This window comes from Trachemys scripta, chromosome 5 (assembly GCF_013100865.1).
Source record: "Trachemys scripta elegans isolate TJP31775 chromosome 5, CAS_Tse_1.0, whole genome shotgun sequence".
Classification (NCBI taxonomy): domain Eukaryota; kingdom Metazoa; phylum Chordata; order Testudines; family Emydidae; genus Trachemys; species Trachemys scripta.
In genome coordinates, this window is record NC_048302.1 from 139563402 (window position 1) to 139580686 (window position 17285).

The following is a 17285-nucleotide window of genomic DNA, read 5'->3' on the forward strand; positions in this document are numbered from 1 at the left end:
AGTGGGCAAATCTACTGTGGGGGCTGCTGTGATCCAAGTAGCCAATGCAATCAAAGACCTGCTGATATCAAGGGTAGTGACTCTGGGAAACGTGCAGGCCATAGTGGATGGCTTTGCTGCAATCGATTCCCAAACTGTGGTGGGGCGATAGACGGAACCCATATCCCTATCTTGTCACCGGAGCACCAAGCCACCGAGTACATAAACCGCAAGGGGTACTTTTCAATGCTGCTGCAAGCCCTGGTGGATCACAAGGGACGTTTCACTAACATCAACGTGGGATGGCCGGGAAAGGTACATGATGCTCGCGTCTTCAGGAACTCTGGTCTGTTTCAAAAGCTGGAGGAAGGGACTTTCTTCCCGGACCAGAAAGTAACCGTTGGGGATGTTGAAATGCCTATCGTGATCCTTGGGGACCCAGCCTACCCCTTAATGCCATGGCTCATGAAGCCGTACACAGGCAGCCTGGACAGTAGTCAGGACCTGTTCAACTATAGGCTGAGCAAGTGCCGAATGGTGATGGAATGTGCATTTGGACGTTTAAAAGCGCGCTGGCGCAGCTTACTGACTCAGATAGACCTCAGTGAAGCCAATATTCCAATTGTTATTGCTGCTTGCTGTGCGCTCCACCATATCTGTGAGAGTAAGTGGGAGACATTTATGGCGGGGTGGGAGGTTGAGGCAAATCGCCTGGCCGCTGATTACGCGCAGCCAGACACCAGGGCGGTTAGAAGAGTACAGCAGGGCACGGTGCACATCAGAGAAGCTTTGAAAACGAGTTTTGTGACTGGCCAGGCTACGGTGTGAAACTTCTGTTTGTTTCTCCTTGATTAACCCTCTGCACCCCTCCCCCCGCCCCGGTTCACTCTACTTCCCTGTAAACTAACCACCCTCCCCTCCCCCCTTTGAGCACCGCTTGCAGAGGCAATAAAGTCATTGTTACTTCACATTCATGCAATCTTTATTAATTCATCACACAACTAGGGGGATAACTGCCAAGGTAGCCCGGGAGGGGTGGGGGAGGAAGGAAGGAAAAGGACACACTGCAGTTTAAAACTTTAACACTTATTGAAGGCCAGCCTTCTGATGCTTGGGCAATCATCTGGGGTGGAGTGACTGGGTGGCCGGAGGCCCCCCCACCGCGTTCTTGGGCGTCTGGGTGAGGAGGCTGTGGAATTCGGGGAGGAGGGCTGTTGGTTACACAGGGGCTGTAGCAGCAGTCTCTGCTCCTGCTGCCTTTCCTGCAGCTCAACCATACGTTGGAGCATATCCGTTTGATGCTCCAGCAGCCGGAGCATCGACTCTTGCCTTCTGTCAGCAAGCTGACGCCACCTATCCTCTTCAGCCCGCCACTTGCTCTCCTCAGCCCGCGATTCAGCCTGCCACCTCTCCTCTCGTTCATATTGTGCTTTTCTGATGTCTGACATTGACTGCCTCCACGCATTCTGCTGTGCTCTGTCAGCGTGGGAGGACATCTGGAGCTCTGAGAACATATCATCCCGAGTCCGCCGTTTTCTCCTTCTAACCTTCACTAGCCTCTGTGAAGGAGAAACATTTGCAGCTGGTGGAGGAGAAGGGAGAAGTGGTTAAAAAAGACACATTTTAGAGAACAATGGGTACACTCTTTCACGTTAAATTTTGCTGTTCACATTACACAGCACATGTGCTTTCGCTACAAGGTCGCATTTTTCCTCTTATATTGAGGGCCTGCCGGTTTGGTGTGAGAGATCACTCACTCAGTGCCAGGCAACAGATTTCGGCTTGCAGGCAGCCGTGGTAAGCCACATTTTTTTTGGCTTTTTTAACCTTCTTAACATGTGGGAATGGTTTCAAACAGTAGCGCCCTCATTTCCCATACCAAGCACCCGTTGGGTTGGCCATTTAAAATGGGTTTGCAATGTAAAAGGAGGGGCTGCGGTTTCCGGGTTAACATACAGCACAAACACAACTACCCACCCCCACACACACACCCAATTCTCTGGGATGATCACTTCACCCCTCCCCCACACCGCGTGGCTAACAGCGGGGAACATTTCTGTTCAGCCGAGCAGGAACGGGCACCTCTGAATATCCCCTTAATAAAATCACCCCATTTCAACCCAGTGACCGTGAATGATATCACTCTCCTGAGGATAACAAAGAGAGATAAGGAATGGATGTTGTCTGCATGCCAGCAAACACCGGGACCATAAGCTGCCATGCTTTGTTATGCAATGATTCCAGACTACGTGCTACTGGCCTGGCGTGGTAAAGTGTCCTACCATGGCGGACAGGATAAGGCAGCCCTCCCCAGAAACCTTTTGCAAAGGCTTTGGGAGTACATGAAGGAGAGCTTTCTGGAGATGTCCCTGGAGGATTTCCGCTCCATCCCCATACACGTTAACAGACTTTTCCAGTAGCTGTACTGGCCGCGATTGCCAGGGCAAATTAATCATTAATCATTAAACACGCTTGCTTTTAAACCATGTGTAATATTTACAAAGGTACACTCACCAGAGGTCCCTTGTGTGCCCGCAGGGTCTGGGAGCACGCCTTGGTGAGTTTGGGGGTTACTGGTTCCAGGTCCAGGGTGATAAACATATCCTGGCTGTTGGGGAAACCGGTTTCTCCGCTTCCTTGCTGTGAGCTATCGTCATTGTCTTCATCATCATCTTCCTCGTACCCCGAACCCGCTTCCCTGTTGCGTGATTCTCCATTGAAGGAGTCATAGCACACGGTTGGGGTATTGGTGGCTGCACCCCCTAGCATGGCATGCAGCTCCGCGTAGAAGCAGCATGTTTGTGGCTCTGCCCCGGACCTTCCGTTTGCCTCTCTGGCATTGTGGTAGGTTTGCCTTAGCTCTTTAATTTTCACGCGGCACTGCTGTGCGTCCCTGTTATGGCCTCTGTCCTTCATGGCCTTTGAGACTTTTTCTAATATTTTGCCATTTCGTTTACTGCTACGGAGTTCAGCTAGCACTGATTCGTCTCCCCATATGGCGAGCGGATCCCGTACCTCCCGTTCTGCCCATGCTGGAGCTCTTTTGCGATCCTGGGACTCCATCACGGTTACCTGTGCTGATGAGCTCTGCGTGGTCACCTGTGCTCTCCACGCTGGGCAAACAGGAAATGAAATTCAAAAGTTCGCGGGGCTTTTCCTGTCTAACTAGTCAGTGCATCTGAGTTGAGAGTGCTGTCCAGAGCGGTCACAATGAAACACTGTGGGATAGCTCCCGGAGGCCAATAACGTCAAATTCCGTTCACACTACCCCAAATCCGACCTGCTCAGGCCGATTTTAGCGCTAATCCCCTCGTCGGAGGTGGAGTAAAGAAACTGGTTTAAAGGGCCCTTTAAGTAAAAAAAAAGGGCTTCGTCGTGTGGACGTGTCCAGGCTTAATTTGATTTAACACTGCTAAAGTCGACCTAAACTCGTAGTGTAGACCAGGCCTGGGACTGGCAGCTCCTCCCAGTTTATTATCTGCTCGTTGTGTTTCTTTTGTCATTTACCTCTCTCTGCCGGGTAATTAATGAAGGGGCCCAGCTCTGGCCCACTCGCTGCACTGCTATTTTTCAGCAATATCGCCTCCCCGGGCAATTAGTGCATGTGACTGCGACCCCTCCTGGCCATTTGGAGTGAATTCGGGGAGGAAGGATCTCTGAGAGACAGTCTTTGATGCCTCACTGGAATCTAGACCTTCCAAGCTGCTGCCTTTCTATTACCTGTCTGACAGCATCCCCCTTTGTTCCCTGTTGCTCCTGGTTCCCGTCCCTGCTTGCTGCTCACAGACCGTCTCTCTGAAGAGTCATTCCCCATATTCAGTCCTTATTTGATTATGTTGGTCCCCGCTCCAAGTAGGTTGTCCCCTTATCTGCATATCTGATTTCTGTATTTGCAGATCCTGGGTCCTCATTTGCATATCTAATTCCTTCACTGGTCCAGTGACTGATGCTTGCAATCTGCCCCTCATTCTGGGGACCCATTCTCTGGTAGTCCACTCCCCCATGTTTCATTCTATCCTCAGCTGCAGCCTGAATTCTTTCCTGCACTGCACTCACCCCAGAACCTTTCCCAGCACCCGTAGTACATACCTGGGGAAGGGATCCTCCCCAGGCATTTCCTGTTTGTGGGTCACCCTGGAAACTCCTGACTCTTTCCCAGTGTTACAGAGCAACCTCTGCTTTGGCCAAGAGCTGGCTCACTGCTAGAGTCACGTTGTCACTGTGAATAAAGGATGTTCCAGTCTCTGAAATTCTGCCCTCCAGAATGTAACCCAACGGCAGCCCCCCAGCCCCTTCCTACCAGTGCCATTTTCATCCCCAGATCTGCTAATGCAGCTCAGTCCTGGCCCTACTATACCAGCCCTGGGAACACCCCACAGCTCTGCCCAGGCCCCCATAGCTGCTTCCTGCCCCCTCGGTGCTCAGTTGACACCTATTTAGACTCACACCCACTTGCTGACATGCCATTTACATCCCCTCTGGTCCACTGAGGCCTGGTCTACACTGAAAAGTGAGGTCAACTCCGCTATGTCGCTCGGGGTCTGAAAAATCCACACCCCTGAACAACAGAGTTAAGCCGACCTAACCTGCAGTGTAGACAGCGCTAGGTCCATGGAAGAATTCTTTCGTTAACCTCCTACTGCCTCTCGGGGCCATGGATTAACTGTGCCTCTGGCAGTGTCCCTCCCGTCACTGGAGTCAGGGTCTACAATCTACACTGAAGGCTGCAGCTCCGCCGGAGGCTATGTCTGCACTAGCACTTTTGTCGGTAAAACTTGTGTAGGTCGGGGTGTGAAAAAAAACCAAACCCTGCCGGCCGTAAGTTTCACCGAGAGAAGTGCTGGTTGCACAGCGCTATATCGGTGGGAGATGCTCTCCCGCTGACATAGCTACCGCCGCTCGTGGGGGTGTGTGTGGTTTAATTATGCTGACAGGAGAGCTCTCTCCCGTTGGCATAGAGTAGCTACGCGGGAGACCTTACAGCAGCATAGCTGCAGTGGTACAGCTGTGCCGCTGCAAGGTCTGTAGTGTAGACATAGCCTCAGTCTCAGGGGGTCCGGACTGGTCTGACTCACATTGAGGGCTGGAGGAGGGGACTGCAGCCAGGAAAGCAACAAGCAGCAGGGTAAGAAGGTGTAAGTTCATAGACTTTAAGGTCAGAAGGGACCATTATGATCATCTAGTCTGACCTCCTGCACAACGCAGGCCACAGAATCTCACCCCCCCACTCCTGTATCAAACCTGTGTCTGAGCCACTGAAGTCCTCAAATCGTGGTTTAAAGACTTCAAGGTGCAGAGAATCTTCCAGCAAGTGACCCGTGCCCCACGCTGCAGAGGAAGGCGAAAAACCTCCAGGGCCTCTGCCAATCTGCCCTGGAGGAAAATTCCTTCCCGACCCCAAATACGGTGATCAGCTAAACCCTGAGCATGTGGGCAAGACTCACCAGCCAGCACCCAGGAAAGAATTCTCTGTAGTAACTCAGATCCCATCCCATCTAACATCCCATCACAGGCCATTGGGCATATTTACCGCTAATAGTCAAAGACCAATCTCATCATGCCATCGCCTCCATAAACTTATCAAGCTTAGTCTTGAAGCCAGATATGTCTTTTGCCCCCACTGCTCCCCTTGGAAGGCTGTTCCAGAACTTCACTCCTCCGATGGTTAGAAACCTTAGTCTAATTTCAAGTCTAAACTTCGTGATGGCCAGTTTATATCCATTTGTTCTTGTGTCCACATTGGTCCTGAGCTTAAATAATTCCTCTCCCTTCCTGGTATTTATGCCTCTGATATATTTATAGAGAGCAATCACATCTCCTCTCAGCCTTCTTTTGGTTAGGCTAAACAAGCCAAGCTCTTTGAGTCTCCTTTCATAAGACAGGTTTTCCATTCCTCAGATCATCCTAGTAGCCCTTCTCTTTACCTGTTCCAGTTTGAATTCATCCTTCTTAAACATGGGAGACCAGAACTGCACACAATATTCCAGATGAGGTTTCACCAGTGCCTTGTATAACGGTACTAACACCTCCTTATCTCTACTGGAAATACCTCGCCTGATGCATCCCAAGACCGCATTAGCTTTTTTCACGGCCATATCACATTGGGGGCTCATAGTCATCCTGTGATCAACCAATACTCTGAGGTCCTTCTCCTCCTCTGTTACTTCCAACTGATGTGTCCCCAGCTCATAACAATAATTCTTGTTATTAATCCCTAAATGCATGACCTTGCACTTTTCTCTATTAAATTTCATCTTATTACTATTACTCTAGTTTATGAGTTAAAGTAGGAGAAGCCAGTGCATTCTCTGTGTCAGCTCCTCCCTACGCTCCCTGTGGAATCTCCATCCATCCTGTGGTTGTCCTCCTGCTGAAGCCTAGTAAATACCTGTGATTGTTCCCCAAGTGTGTCATAGCCCTTGTGGCTGGGCATGTGGTTCACACGTGGTCCCAGTTGTCCTTACCCCCAGTGATAGAAGTGAGGACATTCCACACACTCCTTTCTCTCATGCTGTCTCTGTACTTTGATAAACATTCCTAGCCTGGGATAGTGATCCTCAACAAATGGAATTGTTTGAAATGATTGATTTTTGATAGGCTAATTAGTGCGAGCTGGGACCTCAATCACTGAGTAATTAGTAGGTGAATATTTAACACGAGGGCAGCAAATTGGGCTCTGAGCTGAGTGTATCCCTGGGCAGCGAGTCTATGCTGCTGTGTGTTATACTGCCTCCTACGCGTTTATGTTCTGTAGAGCCTCTAGCTGAAGGTGCTGAAATCCATGTGCCCCCAAGTTGGGGCAGGGGGGAAGCCCCCAGAAATGGATTGGAACTGGAAATTCAGCTCCATGCAGCTTGTCAGCCCAGCTCAGAGATCATTCAGTGGAGATCTGTGGGTCCTCAACAGCATCCATCTCTTCATACCTATCAGCTGAGACAGTTGTCTATAGGGAGCGCGTTGGGCAGGAGGTAGCATGCGGGGGCTGTCACTGTACCCAGGTACTATTGCAAGCCACAGGCTAGCTGCTGAGAAAAAATTTAGGATTTGCTGTTCAGAAAATGACAGGTTTCAGAGTAGCAGCTGTGCTAGTCTGTATCCGCAAAAAGAACAGGAGTCCTTGTGGCACCTTAGAGACTAACAGATTTATTTGAGCCTCAAATAAATTTGTTCGTCTCTAAGGTGCCACAAGGATTCCTGTTCTTTTTGTTCAGAAAATGTGGCTTTAAAGATTCAAAACCACTTGTAACACTGACAGACCCTGGTCGTGGGCAGGCGGGATTGAACCTGGGACCTCTGGGGCTTAGTGCATGAGCCTCGACTGCATGAGCTAAAAGCCATGTGCCTATCCGCGAAGGCTGTAGAGCAGAGTCATTAATGTCTCTCTCAGTGCCACTAAATGGGATAGAGCACCACACCCAGTTGGTGTGTGGGTTACATATAAAAGAAACAATATGCAAAGCTCCCTGATTTGGAACCCCTGTGGTCAGAGCAGTGAGAGCTGCTTCCTGCTAGAGAGTGACCTGCATGGAAGAAGGAATGCCATGGAGGAGGGTTTGAAGGGGAGAGGGCACCAGGTGGATGTGGATTGAGAAGGCAATTTGAACATGAGGGCCCCAAGCTGAGAGAGGAAGATGAGCCTGGGGGAATGGGTGCAGAGTTCTGGGAACCCCGCAGAGGGGTTGCGGAGCCCGAGGAATTGGCCGTGTCTCCCACCCCCAAGCATGTAAATGTACATGTCAGACCCCCACAGTATCCTGAGAGTGGCTGAAAAAAATCAAGAGATCTTAAAATTGCAAGTCCTGGGTCTGTGCATTTTCCTCTGAGCTGTGAGCTGTTTGGGGCACTCGCATCTCCTCCTCAAGCTTTCCTCACAAGCTGAGAAGTGGCTCTGATGGTTGGGATCCCCCAACGCATATCTGTGGGGCAAGAGCTCCACAGTGCACACCATGTATCTAGAGAGTTGGCAACACTGATTCATCTGTGGGGACCAGCTGAGGGGATAGCGCTGGGCCGAGGGATATCTGTGGGGAGTGGCTGAGGGGATAGCGCTGGGCGGAGGAGGGATATCTGTGGGGAGTGGCTGAGGGGATAGCGATGGGCGGAGGGATATCTGTGGGGAGTGTCTTAGGGGATAGCGCTGGGCGGCGGAGGGATATATGTGGGGAGTGTCTTAGGGGATAGCGATGGGTGGCGGAGGGATATATGTGGGGAGTGGCTGAGGGGATAGCGCTGGGCGGAGGGATATCTGTGGGGAGTGGCAGAGGGGATAGTGCTGCTGGGTGGATGGATATCTGCAGGNGTGGGGAGTGGCAGAGGGGATAGTGCTGCTGGGTGGATGGATATCTGTGGGGACCGGCTGCGAGGGTAGCACTGGGCGGAGGGATATCTGTGGGGAGTGGCTGAGGGGATAATGCTGGGGGGAGGAGGGATATCTGTGGGGAGTTGCTGAGGGGATAGCGCTGGGCAGAGGGATATCTTTGGGGAGTGGCTATGGGAATAGTGCTGGGGGTGGAGTAGCATTGTCAACTCTCAGGATTATATCACAACTAGCAATTCTGGGTTTTTTTCCTTATCTGTTCCACGCAAACAATGACAGGCGTAGGGTGACCAGATGTCCCAATGTTATAGGGACAGTACCAATTTTTGGGTCTTTTTCTTAGATAGGCTCCTATTACTCCCCACCTCCGTCCCAATTTTTCACATTTGCTGTCTGGTCACCCTACAAAGGCGTCTACTCACAAATTTTCCCGGAGTTAAAAATGGCCACCACTTCCCAATGCTGCCTATGGGCTTGAAGCCAGCAAGGTGCCTCCATTTCCCTATAGTCTCTGCTGGGGGAAGTGAGACTGCCTTGATAAAACTGGCTGCCACCTCCCACTCTTTGCAATGAGACTGAAGCCTTGCCCACAGATATGATGGCTGACACTCAGTGGGCTAGACAGGACACAGGGACTGTGAGGAGCAGCAGAGAGCCTGTGAAAGGTGGGGAGAATGAGGAGAGCAGAGCCCTAGGGGGAGCAGGAGGCTGATGTAGGGGCTGCAGGGGAATGGGGGCAGGGAGATGTAGGGGCAGGAGGCAGGCTGAGAAGGTGCAGAAGATAGTGGTGGGAGATGAAAGGATTGGATGACAGCTCCCCTGCCTGGATGTGAGCAAGTCCTTTTCAGGGCAGGGCATATGGCCAGAGCCTGAGGAGTGAAGTCACAGACCTGCCCTGCCACTGAACCTTGCTTTCACGTATGGCTCTATAATGGAGAGAGGGTCCTGGGGCAGCAGGATGCGGAGGAATTGAGAGTTGCGGAGGTGGTGTTGCTGAGTCCCAGGTAGAAAAGTCCTGGAGCAGCAGGAGGCAAAGAAGTGTTGCTCCCAGGTCAATACAGTCATAGAAAATGGATGGCAGTTCCCCTATCTTAGGGGTGAGGAGAGGGTAAGTGGACTTTCCATCTGAGCAGCCAGGGAGATGCATGCATTTTTATGTGCATTATAAGTTGAATTTTGAACCGAAATTATTACACAAACATTGATAGAAGGGAGTTAAAAAGTCAAAAGATGGACTAAGAAACAATTTGATTAAAAAAAAATCATGATTTTTGGAGCCAATTTCATGATTTTTGAGGGTCTGACTCATGATTTTTGGTCTCTTGAGATTGGCAATACTGGTGGAGGGATAACGTTGGTGTGTCGCTGGAGAAATAGCATCAGCGAAGGGGTTATCTGTGGTGAATGGCTGAGGGGATAGCCCTGGGGGCAGAGGGATAGGTATGTCTACTTGTCAATGGCATAATATTGTGTATTGAGGATTGGTTGTGTTGGAACTGCAAGCTATCACTTTTGGGGGGTGAGGCAAGAAGGAGTTCCTGTGCACTATCTGGGCCTAGCAAGCAGCAGTCAATTTGCAGCCAGCCAGCCTAGAGCAAGCTGGGGTGAGTTGTGCCTCTGTTTTGGGGAGCAGCCTGCTTTGTCTCTCTTTGTTTTTGGATTCTTGTGTGTTATCATTTTGAATTCTAAGAAATAAAACAGTGTGACAGACCCAGACTAGTGGGGTACAGGCTGTACCCCACTGACAGGAATCTGGTAGAAGGCACATATACTGGCCAATTTTCTGTTCCCTGAGTGACCAAAGCAGGGGCTGCCCTAAAGCAATCAGGAACCTTCTAGAACCAATTAAGACAGGCAAGCTAATTAGGACACCTGGAGCCAATTAAGAACTTTCTAGAATCAATTATGGCAGGCAGGCTAATCAGGACACCTGATTTAAAAAGGATCTCCCATCAGTTAGTAGGAGTGTGTGCAAGGAGTTAGAAGGTGTGCTGCTGGAGGAGTGAAGTGGTCAAGTGTGATCAGGCTTCAGAAGGAAGATCCTGCAGTGAGGTTAAAGAAGGTGCTGGGGGAGGCCATGGGGAAGTAGCCCAGGGAGTTGTACCTGTCACACAGCTGATATAGGGAACACCGTAGACAGCTGCTATCCACAGGGCCCTGGGCTGGAACCCGGTGTAGAGGGTGGGCCTGGGTTCTCCCCATCCCCCCACCCCCAACTCCTGATCAGACACAGGAGGAGTTGACCTGGTCTGTGAGAAACACCAGAAGGGAAGGTCTAAATTGGAAAGGGATCTGGCCTGGCACTGACCCACTAGGTGGGACACAGAGACTGTGGGGATTGTTCTCCGTTTCCCCCATGCTGGCCAGTGATGAGGTTAGCTGAGTGGATGGCAGGTTTGAGCCACTAGCAAAAGTGGCCAAACCGAGGGCTGCTGTATATCTCTGAGGCGAGCAAATCCGCCTATAAGCGCAGGACCCACCAAGGCAGAGGAGGAACTTTGTCACACAGTGTAACTATAATCTTCCAGCAAGAGAATTTCATTTATCTATCTAACTTCTCTGTTGTTGATAAATTGAATAGTAAATTGCTTGACCCCACTTTGGTTCATTATGAATTATACTTGAGACCAAATAACCAATGTCAATCAGGTTTATTAATATGGTACAGGAAAATGGTTTTGTATATAACCTGTCTCTGAATAGCAGTCCTTTGCAGCAATGTTATATTCACCTTATGCAGCAGGTGCGCTCCCCAAGTTACACATTTCAGCTGGTATTTTATTTTTTATGTATATGTGTATGTGTGTGTTTCACAAGTTACACATTTCTTTACACTTCATTAAAATCCAGCTAATCAGTTTGTTCCAGTTCCCTAACTAGCTGTTCTGTTTCTTCCTTATCTTTATTGTTGATCGGGGTGGGCAAACTTTTGGGCCTGGGGGCCACATTGGGGTTCTGAAACTATATAGAGGGCCGAGTAGGGAAGCCTCCCCAAACAGCCTGGCCCCTGCACCCTCTCACTTTCTGCCCCCGACTGTCCCCCTCAGAATCCCCATCGCATCCAACCCCCCGCTGCTCTTTGTCCCCTGACCGCCCCCTGCCCCTAACTGCCCCCATGAGACTCCATCCCCTATCCAACCTTCCCTGTCCCCTGACACCCCCCCCTTCTGGAAGAGACTTGTATACTCTTCAGGGATTAATTCACCTCACCAGCCATTTGCAGTGACACTCACACAGCGTTGTCAAAACAGTCAGGTTTATTTGTCACCTAGCACACAGCATCAGAAGTCCTTAGATGGGCATAGAGAAACGAAGGTTAAAGCATAGACCATAGCCTAGACCATTCTGGTTAGATAAGAGCCCCCAGCCAAGCCCCCAATCCATGTTCTGTTGGGTCAGTGATTGCTAGGTGTCAGTGTCCTGGTGACCGGCTTTGCCATTGTCTTATCAGATTCTCCGGTGATATGGGATCAGCCTTGGCCAGTCCTTTAATGACTCATTCAGTTCAAACAGCTAGGTGACATTCATACCTATGTCTCTTAGCTTGCCCTGAGAGCAAACAGTCCTTTTTCCCCCCTACGCTGGGTAGCCATGTGAAATATAGGGGAAACTGAGGTACACATAGGCATCATAAAAATATTACGGAAATACCCACTGTGGGAAAATGGGAAAGTTGGACAGCAGGGCCGGTGCCGCCCCAGGTGCGCGCACACACCAAAAAAAAAAAAAAAAAGCTGCGATTGGGGGCAACTCTACCGCCGCTTCATTCTACGACGGCAATTCGGCGGCAGGTCCTTCGCTCCGAGAGGGAGTGACGGCCCTGCCGCCGAATTGCTGCCGGACGTTCTGCTCCCCTCTTCATTGGCTGCCCCAGGCACCTGCTTGGTACGCTGGTGCCTGGAGCCGGTCCTGTTGGACAGGCAGCTAATGAGGGGGGGCTGGCTTTCCCCCAGCAGGGCTCAAATTCACTAGAGGGCTGGAGCATCTTGCATCATTGTAAGATTGGCTTCAGCCTCAGCTAAAATGCTGTCACTTATGAAAAATTCACTAGTATTGGGAAAACATCGGGGGGTGGAGGGATTCTGTGGGGATAGTGCTGGAGGGCTGAGTGGTATCTGTTGTGACTTGCTGGGGATAGTGTTAGGGGGAACAGGGATACCTGGGGTGAATTGTTGAGGGGATAGCATTTGGGAGCAGGCAGAAGGGGATGATAGTGAATTACTGGAAGTATAGCTTTTCTGTAAGTGGAAGGCTATCTGTGGTGAGTCACTGAGGAAAGAGGTATGACTCATCCTGATATAATCGGGCAAAAGGTAGTAGTGTGTCTGCATTGTTGTTAGGTGGATTTTTCAGTTCAGTATAACTAGCTGGATTGAGCTGACTTGATTGAGAACACCTTCTTAAATCTAAACAAGACCTCACGAAAGTTGCAGTGAAACTGGGCAGAAGTTCTGGTTCCATTATTGAAGTCTTGCAGCTCCTCTTTCAGGGACAGTGAAGGAATTGATTAAAATCGTCCAGCCTGTGTTATGTAGGAGATCAATTTGGATGATCAAATGGTCCTGTCTGGCCTTAAAATTTATGATTAATAGGAAAACTGAGAGAAATCAGACGCAGAAAAGCCTCTTTCATCCTTTAGGGGCCAGTACAGTCTGGTTGTTTTCTAATGCATGAAACAGTCCTAGTTCTAAATGTTCCCATCATTGCGGCTCCCTGACCTCTCCCTGAGACACAAATCTAAGTGAGGAGCTATCTCCCTGCCAGGAGACTCTTCCTGGGATTCAGCCAAAATTTCCCCTGCTCATTTCTTCCTATTCCTTCTTCTACCTCCTCCCTGCACTTCTCAGCCGGACATCTCCTCCATCCGAGAATGTGGTTTTTTTTTTTGCAGGTTCTTTTGTGGTTATCATGTTTTCTCACCTATTGGCAATGATAATAGCTTCAAACACAGATTACAGGTGCTCAGTAATGTCTGGCTGTCTCTGGTTGCTCTTTTCCCGTGAAAGCTCAGGATGAGTTGGAGATGGAGGGTGGCCATTGTGCCCTCTGGGTTGGTTCAGGATTGTCCAAAGGACCTTATGACCATAGGATCCTGTCCCTTGTCTCTTACAGTGATGGACATTACAGATATCATCAAGGGAAAATGTGAGAGTGATGAGGACAAGCAGTACTTCATTCCTGTGCACCTGTGAGTAAAGCAAGCACTTGTGAGCAGAGAGGGAGGGGGGCTGCAAGGGTTGGAGACGAAGGCTGGGGTTAAGACAGATAGGACTTTCCATTCACTTGAGAAGAACTCAGCTGCAAAAAGGGGAGCGTTTGTGAGTCAACTGACTGTCTCCCTCTCTTGGGTGGGAAGGAAACACTGCCCATGGCCAGGAGAAGCTGAGCATAAGAACAAGGGTATACTAAATTGGCTTAAAAGGTGACATTAAAAACTGATCAAAGGAATTATCTTTCTTACTTTTGATTTCAGGATAATTAGATCGTGGAACTTATTGCCACAAATGTCACTGTGGCCAAGAATTTAGCAAGATTCAAATGGGAATTGGACATTTATATGGGTAACAAGAATATCCAGAGTTAATACACAAATTTTATAAGACATATTAAACCTCGTGCTTCAGGGTTTGAGCAAATCTCTAACCAAAGGGGTTAAGAGGAGATGTAACGTTGGAGGCATATTTTCGCACATCTATTAATTCTTTTGAAACTGCTGGTGCTGGTGGCTGACCGAGATGGGGCTAGATGGATCACGGGCCTGATCCAGTCGAGCTATTCCTGTGTCGTTTTTCAAGTGCTTGTGCACATATATTTTCCATCCTATGCCTGTGCACACCCAGTGCACTCAAGACAGATTTTTCATAAACAGCATTGTCTGGGGATTCTGGGAACTGTCTGTGCCTTGGGTGTACTCATCCCTCCAACCTAGGCCATAAAGGGCAGGGCTGCCCGACCCCCTCTCAGTTTCTTTTCAACGCCTTGGCCTGTGATGCTCATTGTGAGCTCCACTGTGTGACATAAGCATGCCCAGAAGGCATATTACACCTGTGTCTGACCAGCTTCTCAATACTTAACCCCCCTCCCCCCCCCTTGGTGATGTGTGGTCTCTGTCAAAAGCTAAGAACTAGCTGATCATCATCGTGGTTGTCAGTTGTATGTACAGGAAATGTTTTAAGAGAGATGTAAAATGTAGAACATCATGTTCCAAAACTGGCAATAAGGTGGGATGGGTCTCAGAGCTAACTCAAGCAAGAGTGAGAACAATCGCCATCTTTCAACTCAGCCCTGTGTTTACAGGCTGGACGAGATGCAGGTCTGAGCATTTACAAAGACAAAAGAACCCCATGGAAACCTCTGAATAGAGGACCCTCGGGCTGAGGTCAAGTTAATGTAACACCCTGATTATGAAAAGAGACAAATAGTTTGGGACTGTATAGAAGAAGAAAGGGTACAAGGTGTTATCTGTTGCAAAGGGGCATTCTGTCAGCAGGAGTGTCTCATGAAAAGTGGATTCCAGCTCTCTGGACTGAAGAAAAGCTGCTCGGACTGACCAATGGGTGAGAAATACCTTATTAGACAGTAAAGGGACTTGTTAATAAGTATAGGCTGTAGATTGAGGGGTGTGTGTGTGTATATATATATATATATCTCCTAGAACTGGAAGGGACCCTGAAAGGTCATCGAGTACAGCCCCCTGCCTTCACTAGCAGGACCAAGTACTTATTTTGCCCCAGATCCCTAATTGGCCCCCTCAAGGATTGAACTCACAACCCTGGGTTTAGCAGGCCAATGCTCAAATCCTTTTACTTGCTTATATTTGAATCTTTAACTCAAGCTATGCTATATAAACTTCAGTTTGGTTTTACTATAGACATGTCTAAGTGCCTTGTGCTCAGGAGAGTGAATTGAGGTGAAGCCAGTAAACTGGGGTGTGCTGCTTCCACAGAGGCAGCAGATAGGTGTAGAATCATAGAGTTAGAAGGGACCACAAGGGTCATCTAGTCTAACCCCCTGCCAAGATGCAGGATTTGTTGTGTCTGACCCATCCCAGGGCTCCACCCTCCTTTTGAAAGCCTCCGGTGCAGGAGATTCCACGACTTCCTTAGGTGTCTGTTCCACTGTCCTACTGTTCTTACAGTTAGGAAGTTTTTCATGAGATTTAATCTAAATCTGCTATGCTGGAGTTTGAACCCATCGCCTCTTGTCCTGCCCTCTCTGACAAGAGAGAACAACTTTTCTCCATCTTTTTTATGGAAGCCTTTCAAGTATTTGTAGACTGTTTTAGTCCTCCCTTAATCTCCTCTTTTCCAAACTAAAATATCCAGTTCCTTCAGCCTTTGCTCACGTGACTTCAATTCCATCCCTTTGATTGTTTTTTTTTGTTTGATTCTGGATCCTTTCCAATTTCTCTTCAGCCTTTCTATACAGCAGTGACCAAAATTGGGCACAGTACTCCAGTTGCGGCCTAACCAGCGCTGAGTGGAGCGGTACTATCATCTCCCATGACTTGCATGCTATACCTCTGTTAATGCAAAAAAAGCAAATACAATTTTGGGTTGCAACAGCTTCACATACATTGCGGGTGCCCAGAAGAAAAGGGACGGGGCATTTGAGTTGTCATGAACATACAGCTAAGGGTAGCATAGGTGGAATATAAGCTTAGGGGGGGTCTTTCATGCAGGTCCCCACATCTGTACCCCAGAGTTCAGAGTGGGGAGGGACCCCTGACATGAGTATAAGAAGGTGGGGTGTATAAATTGCCAGCTGGCAGAAGGAAAGTGTGATGCTTCCGCTAGCCTGGAGTGGAGTGCTTGTGGAGCCTGCAGCTGGTAGCTTTGGGAGAACTTGCCCCAGTTGGCACAGACAAGACTCCCTCATGCCATAAGCAGGTGGTAGTGATTCACCCAAGACACTTTGGTTAACCCTAAAAAGTGTCTCTCAGTATTGATAAAGTAGTTTGCATAGTAGTTAGTGTTTAGATAGTGATTTTTTTTAATGATATTTCTTTTTTTTCTTTGTTTTTGTGAGAGATCTTATTCTGTCCCCTGGGTAGTATTTCAGTACCAAATTGTTGGTTTTTCTCAGCATGTCTGCTAAAAAATCACCAGGGTTTAAACACTGCCCATCATGTCAGGCTGATGTTTTTAAATGGACATAGGTGGTATTTAGTTTATTTGGGAGAAGGACACATCCTGCTGAGGTGCGTGCTCTCTCTATATCTATCTATCTATCTATCTATCTATCTATCTATCTATCTATCCTTCACAAGAAGAACCAAGGAAAAATAGAGATTAGGCTCTGAATGTACCCGATGGAGAAAGCCATGCACCCATACTTGGATTGTGGTTGTTTTGGTACCAAACACCTGTATTATGAATCATCCAGAAGTATCCCGGCAGCCTCTTTATCTCCAATAGCTGCGCTGATACCAAAGACTTGACCTGAGTGTGGAAGATATCCCCACAAACTACAGAAATAGAAGAGAACACCAGGCACCATCTCCAGGGCCATCTTCTAAAGCCCCAAAGGTCATTAAGTAAAAGGGCAACTCAAAGTCCAAGAGGGACGACATCTAATATCCATTCAGTCCACTAACATGCAGCTCCAACACTGGCCAAGAATTTCTTTATTTGACATTAAGCTGCTGTGACAATGCGGTTCTGGTGGAACCCAACTGAGAGTGCCAACTCAGGGCAGATTGCTTAAACAGGGCAGTTACAGCCCAAAGCTGGGGTTTTTCCACCTCTAAGGCAAACCAAACCAGCCAGACTAAGACTTCGGTCTCACCCCACTGGCTAACCGCAAGTCTCACAAGCAATCTCCTTAGACACTCCAGTTTCCCAGTATTACCACCAGTGCCACACGTTATGGGGACAAATGGTTATGAAAACCAATACCCCAGTAAAAGAAAAAGGTTCTCCTGATCCCAAAGGACCAAGCCCCAGACCCAGGTCAATATACAAGTCAGATCTTACCCACAAATCACGCT

At 48.9% G+C, this 17285-nt stretch overlaps 1 protein-coding gene across 1 annotated transcript in view; it reads left to right on the forward strand.

Moving 5' to 3' along the window:
- LOC117878454 (dedicator of cytokinesis protein 2-like) overlaps positions 1-17285 on the forward strand; it is a gene marked incomplete in the record, with an annotated part of 325642 nt that overhangs the window by 30730 nt on the left and 277627 nt on the right. Inside the window, 1 exon segment of the mRNA XM_034772650.1 lies at positions 13409-13484. Coding sequence (XP_034628541.1) covers positions 13409-13484 — 76 coding nt within the window.